The 10,790-nt window shown below is 40.5% G+C and overlaps 2 protein-coding genes across 2 annotated transcripts in view; both read left to right on the plus strand.

Annotated features, from left to right (window-relative positions):
- taf2 (TAF2 RNA polymerase II, TATA box binding protein (TBP)-associated factor) overlaps positions 1–5,299 on the plus strand; it is a 20,496-nt gene extending 15,197 nt beyond the window's left edge. The window contains exons 24-27 of the mRNA XM_025061396.1: positions 1,123–1,355; positions 1,701–1,865; positions 1,989–2,091; positions 2,752–5,299. Of these exons, the coding sequence (XP_024917164.1) occupies positions 1,123–1,355; positions 1,701–1,865; positions 1,989–2,091; positions 2,752–3,044 (794 nt within the window). The 3' untranslated portion in view covers positions 3,045–5,299. The remainder of the gene's footprint in view (positions 1–1,122; positions 1,356–1,700; positions 1,866–1,988; positions 2,092–2,751) is intronic.
- Positions 5,300–5,436: 137 nt separating this feature from the next.
- enpp2 (ectonucleotide pyrophosphatase/phosphodiesterase 2) overlaps positions 5,437–10,790 on the plus strand; it is a 24,419-nt gene continuing 19,065 nt past the window's right edge. Inside the window, exons 1-2 of the mRNA XM_025061397.1 lie at positions 5,437–6,016; positions 6,892–6,997. Coding sequence (XP_024917165.1) covers positions 5,999–6,016; positions 6,892–6,997 — 124 coding nt within the window. The 5' untranslated portion in view covers positions 5,437–5,998. The remainder of the gene's footprint in view (positions 6,017–6,891; positions 6,998–10,790) is intronic.

The following is a 10,790-nucleotide window of genomic DNA, read 5'->3' on the forward strand; positions in this document are numbered from 1 at the left end:
TACAAGTTTGGATGGATGGAGGAAAAAACAAGGGCTGACCATGATTTCCAGTGAACTTTCTGTTTGTTGGTCAGACAGTGGACAGCCTAACTATGCTGCTAGTTTAAATACACAGTGACCAGAATGTGGGGACCTTGAATACTGTTATGAAAATTTGCTGCTTTTGATTCTTCTCCCCTTAATAACCCACAGGCCTCCCACGTGTTGAAACCCTCACTGTCTCGCAGGATGATGTTTCACTGGCTGAAGGTCACTGCTGCGAGAACACTAACTCTTATTACTTTATGCCCCCGTTGCAGTAAATTATGTCAGTCTTTCTTCCAAAGCCACAGTCCACCCCCCATGTCAGGCGCCTGGCTTTCAGTTTCAGCAAAATACGATGTTTGGTACAGTCCAAGTCGGCGCACACTGCTACTCAAATGACCGGTTTAATGATGCTTCTGGTCACACTCGTGTCACTGAGAGCTAATTATCTTGAATTTAGTTGTGCTGTTATTGTATCGGTGGGAATTTGGTCCTTACGTCAGGGAAGGGTTAATGTTTAAACAAGACATTGGGTTCCATCAACTCTTTAATGAGTTCCTTTCTCCTGCAGTCTTTTCTTCAACTGCCTTCTCAACTAATTATTTTTTACTTTTTTACAAATATGTTTTATACTCCTGTCCCTTTGTGGTGTGTTTGATTGATCTTACGCTTTCATATTGTTTTAGTGGCAACTGCATTTTCATTTACAATATTTTTAACATCTGTTGCTGCACATGTGACTAGAGATACATGGTATCAGGACTGATACTTCATTGAGATACTTGCAAATTCAGCAACTTTCTACCGCCAAGGCATCTCTACAAACAAACTCTGACCAGTCAGCCAGTGTTGTGTTTTCCTGTTGCAGTTCAGTGTCTTCCTGTCCTCTTAGGTGGTTTAGTTTGAAGGAGAGCATTAGTTAGAAAAACTGACAAAGCAACACTTGAATCACAAGAGAAGAAGAAATTAATCTGACTTTTTGTGACACATCAGTCTGAATTAGATAAACCAGTCATTCACTAAAGAAATCCTTACCAGCATGCTTGGTCTTCTACAAACACTCAAAACACTTTGTTTTCTGATTCCCTGTCTGCTCAGGCACTTCTCATGACTGGCGGCTCCGCTGTGACGCAGTAAACCTCTATTACACATTGTTTGGTCTCACTCGTCCTTCATGTCTGCCGCTGCCTGAACTGGGCCTCGTGCTCAACCTGAAGGAGAAGAAAGCTGTGCTCAATCCAACCATCAAGCCTGAGTTGGGAATGATGAGTGTCGCCATCGATACACCTGCCAGTATAGGTATCCATGGTGTCGGAATGAGCTATGCAGCTGTAAGTGTAGCAGGTTTTTATTTTTACAAGAGGTCGAGTGAGGTCAGCGATGACTCACAATTCTAGAAAAAAGTTGTGCTCTGGTACTTTTTTTCTGTGAGCTAAATATATGATGTGTCCACTGTTCACTTTGGTGATGGGTTAAATGCAGAGGGTAAATTTCGTTGTGCATGGTGTGCTGTGCTGTGTCACAATGACTAATAAAGATAAAGATAAGTTTAATCAATGTGCATTCCACATTAAACCAGGACTTGGTGTAAGTGTAAGTACTTACATATAATGTCAACATAATTTTTAGCAAACCTACATTAATATGCCTATCGTATATTCTTTGTGTGTGTTTAGGTAGAAGAAGAACCAGATCCTGTTTCATTGGGTGTTTGTGGAGTTGGTCAGCCACTTCAAAGTTTGAAGAGAAAGGCTGAGACCCCCCTGGGATCCCCACCAGAGCCAGGACAAATCCTGCAGCAACAGGATGACGATGGTAGAGGAGGGCGCTATAAGATCAGGGTAAATAACCACTGACTGAAGCTCATGAAGAGCTGTAGCGAGCATGTAGAGATGTAGGATTTAATTTAGTCAGTGATAGTTGATTTTCCTAAGGTACCAGTAATTTGTCATGTTCTGTTGTAGTTCAACAACATGGAAGATGAAGATATCGACATGGAGACGGTCCACGACAGCCAGGCTTTCATTCACCAACACCTCAACTTGTTAGAAAGACCATCTACACCAGGTAAACACACTCGTGGCACACAGTGGCCTGCAGTGTAACCCATCAGTGCCGTGATGTCAGTTTGACTTACACCAAAACACACCAGCGAACAACTATTCACATACGTACACACGTGAGGAAATAAAGCTCCAAAGAGGCAACACGCAACCTTTGTGTCGCTGGCCCAGGTGGTATTAATATACGGTCACACTTGTAAAATGCAACAGTAGCAAGAAGCTGATAACAAGCCTTGGGCTTTCCCTCAGAGCCTATATTGTGCTGTAATAAGAACCCCCGAGGTGAGAAACACCCCTGATGCAAATGCAGGTTTCACAGAAGAGGTGTTTTTCAACAGTGAGGTGGTAATTATGGCAGAAAAAGAGATCCTGGAAAGTTATTAGAACTGCAGTGAAGATAAAGGAGAAGAAATACTTGTACTTACAATAAACGTGTTTCCACGGAGTTGCATTTAATGTGCAAACTGGGTAAAGTTTGTCATGACTCGTTATGTTACATATTTGTTATGACAAATGCATCCAGCAATGTCAGGAATCAGTTAGGATAGATGCAGTAATTGTCAATGAGGAGATCACACTGCGTTATTTTCAGACAGAATCCCAGTTTGACGGTGAATAGAACTACATTGAGAGAATTGCACACTCACATTCTTCTGGTTTTCAGGTAAAGAACCTCTGTCAGTGGAACAGGCCATTCTCTCCATGCCTGCCACACCTGTGCCATCATTCTCCAAAGAGACCACCTCCTCATCTTCCAAACACGCCGGCGAGCATGGCCATCACCATCATCATCACCACCACGAACACAAGAAGAAGAAGAAAAAGCACAAGCACAAACACAAGCACAAGCACAAACATGAGAGCAAAGACAAGGAAAGGGAGAGAGACAACTCGCACGCCTACAGCAACAGCCCCGCCAGTGGCAGATCTCTGCATTCACCATCACTGTCTGACTGAACAGTCAGAATCTACAAGGTTCACTCTCCTTTGGGGCCCAGGCTGGGGTCTCCTGGAGAACATGGATGAGATGGATGAGTTAGTGAAACTCGTTTGTATGAAATAGGTTTTTAAAACAGTATGTTGGCATCTCTGGATAAGTGGAAAGACATTTCACTTTGAATTCTTGGTTTAAATCCACGTGACGAAAGTGTGACCTTCTTCATGTTGGTCCATGTGGAATGTTGTGGTTGATGTATGGTCACTGCAACATTGCTAACAACTGCAGCCATCATGGAGCACATCAAGGGCCACTGGCTATTTGGCAGCCTGCTGGTGTTTTAGCAAAAACGTCGATAAAGAAGACAATAATCATGGACATCTGATGAGGATGATGTGAGGAGTAGAGCTAGAACACATCTCTGTGCGCACCATTCTGCAAAGTATTCAAGGATGCACAGAATACGGTGTGGAGTCGTTTGGACTGTATTAAAACCAGAGGACGAATGCTAACACATTAGAATAATAAAAGCTGTGGTCAAGAACATGAGACCAAACATTTGGAACAGATGTTTTCAAACAGGAATACCATACAAGTAAAGAACAATGGTAAAGTATAATGCTGCATTTCATGTCCATAGTGTTGGAACGCCCTACTTTTGTAGGCAGTACTATTGTTGGGGCCTCTGCTCCCGACATAGCCCCCTTTTGTCATTTTCACAGCTATTGCTTCAAAACCTTTTTGAATTAATTTAAAGCACTGCAATACCTAAAATTGGACATTTTCCCACAGAAAAGATAAGTTTTCCTACAGTGACGCAGTTAAAAAAAATTAAAATTAAAGTAATTTTAACTGCTGCCTTTCCCCTGCAATAACCCCATGCCCGCCACCTTAGGTACCATAAGCCAGACTGGTAGTGAAAATTATGTTAATTTGTAACTCTTTTGTGATTTTGTTTTAATGACCTAGTTAAAGAATGCATCACTTCCTTTAAGTCAATACTTGATTGCAACTGATTATTCACAGGCAGACATATATGTTATATAACCTCACCTACCCCTCCCTCCAACTCTGCATCACCATATACTGTATTGTTACTGATGGACTGAAGAAGGCCCTTAAGTCCAACCTGCGCTTAAAAGTGCCCTCTGTTGGACACAGTTGTAACTACTTTAGACAGTCTTAGACATCAAACAGGGTTTTTAGTGTGGACATGCAGAAATGTTGTTGTTGGCCTTAATTCCAGTTTGTATCAACAGTCTAATGAAAGGCATTTGTGCAAACGATCTAGCACAGGTTTATTGACCTTTTCCAAAACAAATTTCCTTGTTGGGATAGAACCAAATGACAGTGAACATCTATGCAATGTTAACAAAAACACTTAAAAAGGCAGTTTTCTGTTCTAAAGATTAGTTTTTAGAAAGAACCAGTTCAATGACCTTGCCAAGCTGACCGTTTTCCAGTTTCATGTCATTGGCTGAGGAACAAGATGATGTACATAAACAAGCCTGGTGTCATTTACCAGAACATCACCAGTGAAAAGTAACAGAGACGGTCTTTGGTGTTTTAATGCTGTCCCCTGCCTACAGCCACATGATTGTTTTTCCTCAGACAGTCAAATAAAGTTGTCCCCCACTTCATACGACCCACCTCCACAGCCCCACAGCACAGTCACCACTCTGGTGCACCTCATCCCCACATCTCAATCACGGCATTCAGTGAGTGGCTACTGAGGGGAAGCCAGGAAGTTAGTGGAGTGGGTTACCATCCTGCCTGGATTGGACAGGACTGGACATTTCCCCTGTGTCTTTACAGAGAATCACTAATCAGGATTTTGTTTTTACTGTTCTCAACGATTTCAGCTCACTTTTGTCTTTTCTATATTTTTGTTTTCAATTTGTCATTATTAATTAAAGATTTTTTGTGTTCTTAGATGTTTGGATAATATCAAATCCAACCTCGTCAGGCAGTTCAGCTGAGTTTACTCTGGCTCTCTTACCCTGGCTATGATTAGGTGGTTTTCTGAAATATGAAAAATGCCAGCTGGAGTAGAAACTGTTATTGATAGGATTCAACTTTTTATATATCCTGCCTTCATCTTCATCATCACTTCTTTTCTCAGTTCTCCAGTTTTGTACCCATGTACACAGTTGTGGATCTGCCGCTGTGGTCTTGTCATGATGTGCTGACAGTTTTGGTTGCAGTAGGTGCACAGTGGTAATATTTTTTCTACATAGTAATTTTTTAAGCCAATAAAAAAAATGATTTACTTGTATTTACACCTTGTCCTTCCAGTCCTTGGATTAGGAATATCTGTCATGAAAATCTAGGATATTTGCATGACAGATGACATCATCTGCAGTTGACAACATTTTTTGGGAGACATGAATGTTATTCTTTGACCTTTCCTACCCTCTCGACAAAACAGCTGAAATATATCTATATTGCTGCTGAAATGGCCAATTTGGTATAAAATAGTGTATGTAGATTGTGACCCAGTAAACTCTCGTGGCCCTCTTTTGGCACACAACCTCCCACGAAAATTACACAACATTTAAAATAACTTTTTGATTTTACCACATCAAGTTTGTCATTTTGACATTGATGTTACAAATATAATGGTTATGTTCGTCTTCACCTAAATTAACCTCCCAGTCCTAAATTCCTTAAATCCCAGGACTGGTGTGAATTAGCAGATTACTCATTTGAAGTCATCCCTGTTGCATTTCTCTCCTCCTTTTTTTCTCACTTAATCTCACATCCTGACTTTAAACCCTCCTCCGGGGCCACTCCACGTAAGAACAACCCCCCATGTTCTCCAACGGCCCTCCTCTCTGGTGGTCTTGCACTTCCTCAGTCAGCATCACCCCTTCCTCCCCCCAACTCTCTCTTTCGCTCTCCCTCTCTTTCTCCAACCTTCAGATCTTCACAGATTCAGCACGAGACCGCAGTCAGAAGCAGGAGACTCAGGAACATGTTGCTCCACAAACTGGTACGGTAAGAGTCCAACTCTGCAGCCTTTCTTCAGACTCCGTGCGTAAAGCCCGTGCGTAATTTAACCGTGTGGATGCGCGGTTCGAGTGGATCTTAGCGGCACATTCGTGGTGTTTAAGTTGTTTTCCCTCTCAGAGTAGCTGCTTATTGACCTATCTTAGCTGCCCTCCCTGCTGTAAAACATTTACAGGACAATATCAGCTCCGTCAGTCACTTTCAATTCATCCGTCACGCGGGGTCGGGATATTGTTACGCGGATGCGGGTGGTCCTGTTGTCCCAACTGTGTAGAGGAGCAGTCACCAGGAGCTTCACCTTCTATGAATATGAGCTTTGTTCAAGTGTCAACATCTGAGCTTCTAATGTTTCAATGATAAATCCATTTCACCCTGACTTTGTGGACGGTGCACTAACAGCCGTTAAATATGTAGTTGAACATCAGGCGTTTTGACTGTAGTCTGTCCAGTAATAACAATAATAAGGTGTTGGTGTGTGGAAGCAAACGGCTGCACAGTCTAAAATTTACAATGACCTCTTATTATTCATGCAAGATGTGAACCTACTAAAATGATAAGATGAAGAGTTACTTTATATGAGGAACACCTGCACCTCCACTTGCATTTTAGGGCTTTTTCTTGTCTTATTCTTTGTAAGGAAAGGTGTAGTGGAAAAGTATGTTCCACTACTTTTCTACTACTTCATTACTCTCACTAAAAGAGTAATAATGTAGTTATTTTGTAGTGTTGTTACACACCTGTTGTTTCACCTGTTCTAACTGAAAGGTCAAAAAGTCAAAATTGTCCAGTGGGTAGCACTTCCTTAAATTCCTTGTGTTGACTTCTGTTACCACTTTGCTGTTTGTGTTGTTTCTCCAGGTAGTGTGGATGTTGTCAGTCCTCTTTGGCTCTGGTGTGTGTTTGGGATTCGCCTATGATCGACCCAGACGCTCAGGAGAGGATGGACCGTCATCCAAAACAGAGTGTAAGTCCATGATGCTTGTCTACAAAACAAATTGACTTGGTTTCTCAGAAAAATGGTCACGAATAATCTGAAGGATCTTAATCAGATTAGAAATGCTCAGTAAACATGCCAGTGTAGAGATTCTAATCTGCTGGGATATATAGATACATTCCTTTTACCAAATTACATGTCTGAATATGATTTTTTTTTCTGCAATTTCCAACAATAAGTTCCTGTTATTTCTGCTTTCTCTCTCTCTTGATTCATTTTGTACCTCGCTCCACCACAGCTTCCTTCTGTTGCTCACTAAACTCAGGATGTTCGGCCAATTTTAGATGTTGTGTTTGCTGACAGTATTTGAACAAATGAGTCACAGTGTACCTGAGAATCAGCAGCTGCAGACGGACAGGAAAAAAACACACTGGTACTTTAGTTTTTTAGCAAACTGTGTTAACATTGCATATTATGTCTAGAATAACCTGTCTAAATGTTGCCTATGTCACACAGGCAGTTTACAAGTATTTCAGTTTATGGTAAATGTCTGACCCAGAAAGAGAGATTCGCTGGTGAAATATTATAGTTGGTATTTTTCTATTACCAAAGCGAGAGTATTTGTCCTGTTGAAAACCTGTAAATACGTTAGTCCGGCAGAAATAAGACTTGACTGATCATCTGGAAGTAAGACAAAAATTGCAAAATAGTCTAATCAAGTGAAATAATACTAACAAGTTTGCCTCCTGTCAATTATTCAATTCCCAATTTACACTGTCCAACAGCTGTAATGCTGTAAATGATCACGTCTGAAACCCAAAGTATGCTCCTGGGTATGATGAGTACGAGTACTTTCTCTGCTTGCTTGCAAAATAACAAGGCGTAATTGTCTAGTATCGCTGATGGGCTAGGAAGGGATTTGTACTAAAGCTAAAGACACGCTACACAACTTGCAGTCTTAAGGTTTGGAAAAGGCCCGGAGTCACATCTAATAGACTGATTTCTGTTCTGTTTTGTTTTAAGAGAGTAGGATTCAAACCAGCGAATGCTAAACTGAAACCATCAAAGTCTGGCACCAATTCACAAAATATACACTGTGACCAACATTTCCTAAACACTGGAGATCATGCCACAGCTCTATTAGTCTCATCTCCATCTGTTGTCTTCTGATGTTACTCTGAGTCCCACCCTCTCTTTTCATTGCTTGTTGGCTAATTCCCAAACCCCTGTTTGCAGTTAGGTCTGTAACCAGTTAGCATTAACATTATGACTACTATTATACTACTATATTATATTATACTATATACTGGTTGCATCTAGATTTAGCTCCAAAAGTTCAGCAACATTCATTGGAATCATGGGTAAAATCTGCTAAAAGATTTTGTCACGTGTCCTCAGCTAGATATAAATCTGATGGACAGAACATCTGTCTGAAGAGGAATTCAGGGAGTCGAAGTGACTGCAAGATAAAACGCTTGTATCTGAAGAATCAGTTGAAACTGATTGTTTTGGTGCAATTTTTTACATACCTGCATTTTATTTTTATATTTTATAATCAGCTGAAACACATTAAACCCATAATGAGATCCCATTATTTTCTGTCCCTCTGTCATCAAACACATCATGTTGTCCTCCAAACATGGCCAAGGTAAGAGAGACACATGCTTCCTCAGCAGCAGCAGCAGAGGAATTTCTCCCACTGCGTTTATTTACGTGGTTATTTTCTATATGAAGTGTCTGCCAGTGCATTTGAAATGAGCGAGCAGAGACTGTGTGGACAGTGGATCACTGTGATCCTGCCTGGATCTGATTGGACGGCGCCTGTGCGCGTTTTCCTGCAGAGAGTGAGTGTGTTTGTGTTGCTCTACCATGAGTCAACATTAGGAGAGCATTGGGACTCGTTTCTGCTCCCATATTCTGTCTGCGCCACAGCATGTTCTATTTTACAAAGATTTTCAGCTGCCTTTTCTTGGTGAAGGTGCTGCCTCAGGGGTTTATGTTTCTCTGTGGGCCATAAATCAGTCGCAATACTTTAAAACCCCATAAATCAGAAAGGACTGATGGTCTTTTGCAAGGGACATTGTTAACAGAATACACGAGCCCGTCTTTGACTTCCTAACAAAACTGAACTACAGTCTTAAAGGAACAAGTTCCTCTAGAACGAGGTGTCAAACTCATTTTGGTTCATGGGCCGCATACAACCTAATTAGACAAGTCAAGTCAAGTGGGCAGGACCAGTACATTCAAAACATATTTAACTATAAAAAACATGTCTATGTTTATCCCCTTTGTTTTCATTCAAAGAAGTACAGAAGTACTGTATATTAGATATTTATTATTTATTCATATTAATGAAATGACATGGTATAAATGACAATCTGAGATCAAATGTTTTTTGTAGCATCATGGTGACATACTGTAGTAGTGTGTTTTCTATGCAGAGGGCGCTAGAAGGCCATTCTAATAGGTACTAATTGACACACACTGGGGTAATGTCAGTGACTGAGGACGCCAACACCTGAGACTAGGCTGTTATTGGATAGGCCAGCTGCCAATCAGACACCCATTAGAGCATCACCAATGATTATGCTTTGCTTTATTTTGTGTACGCTAATTGAGCCAGAGGTAAAAAACACACAGAAGCTCAGTTCAGGCCCATAAGTTTTAGGGCCAAGATGGACAAGAGCAATACTGTGCTGTGAGTGTTGTGTTGTGTCCCTGGTGGGATTAGATTACAACAGATTAGACCTGTGAGAGCATTTTAGGTTTAATGGCTGCATGAGCTTGGCACATGGAACGTTGTACACGTTTATAAATGTTTGTCGTTCGTGGCTATTTTTGAAGTTGTATATATGGACAAACGTCTAATATAATTACTGTCACAGCTGTCTTTTAACACATATACATGCACACATATATACAGTATGTGTATATGTGTATATGTATATATGTATATATATATATATATATAAATTTATATATATATATGCTGTACTTTTTTCTCTTCAAATCTATCAAAATTAATTTGTCCACCTGTTAGCTTCTTCAAACAAAATTTGAAACAAAACATTTGTGTCATAAACCAAACAGAATGTGAGGACATGCTTCATTACGACACAGTCCAGATGAAATATAATCACAAAGTGTTTACAGGTGTTGACTGTTGGTGCGGGAATGGCAGCAGAGATGTGGTGGAGTGATTTATCACACATCCAGGCTCATTTTGCAGTAAAAAAATGACCGAGACAGGTTAGAGAAAATCAAACCAACAGCAAATGATAAAAAGGTGTTTATTTACACTGAGCTGCTCTGGTCTTGATGAGCGCTCAAAGTGCTTGACAAGCGCTTTTGTCATTCACTCTTTCACTACCCACTCACACGCACTTAAATTAAATATAGTAAAGTGATGTTAGCAGTTAGCTCCAGAGCCCTTAAGGAGACATGGGGGAAAACATGAAAAAATAAACATTTCTGGTGAGCATGTACATTTTTTTACAAAGTTAGAAACTTCTTAACCCTTGTGTAATGTTCATATTGTTGTTACTCAGCCAGCGTTTGTGGGTCTGATGGACCCGTTGCATTTTGTGGCTTTTGATGCCTCACAATCAACACTTTTATGTTAAAATACTGAACAGATGTTTACCTTATCCCAATTACAAGCAGTATAAACAATATATATGGTTAATATTTGCCCTTTACCTTTGTTAGGTCACATTTATGTTATAGTTATATTCATAACATAATATTATATATTATGTTATGTTCTGTGTACCTACACTCTGTCCTCCTCCTGTCTAGGCCTGCTGTGTGTGTGTGTGTGTGT

This window comes from Cynoglossus semilaevis, chromosome 13 (genome assembly GCF_000523025.1).
Source record: "Cynoglossus semilaevis isolate Cse_v1.0 chromosome 13, Cse_v1.0, whole genome shotgun sequence".
NCBI lineage: Eukaryota > Metazoa > Chordata > Actinopteri > Pleuronectiformes > Cynoglossidae > Cynoglossus > Cynoglossus semilaevis.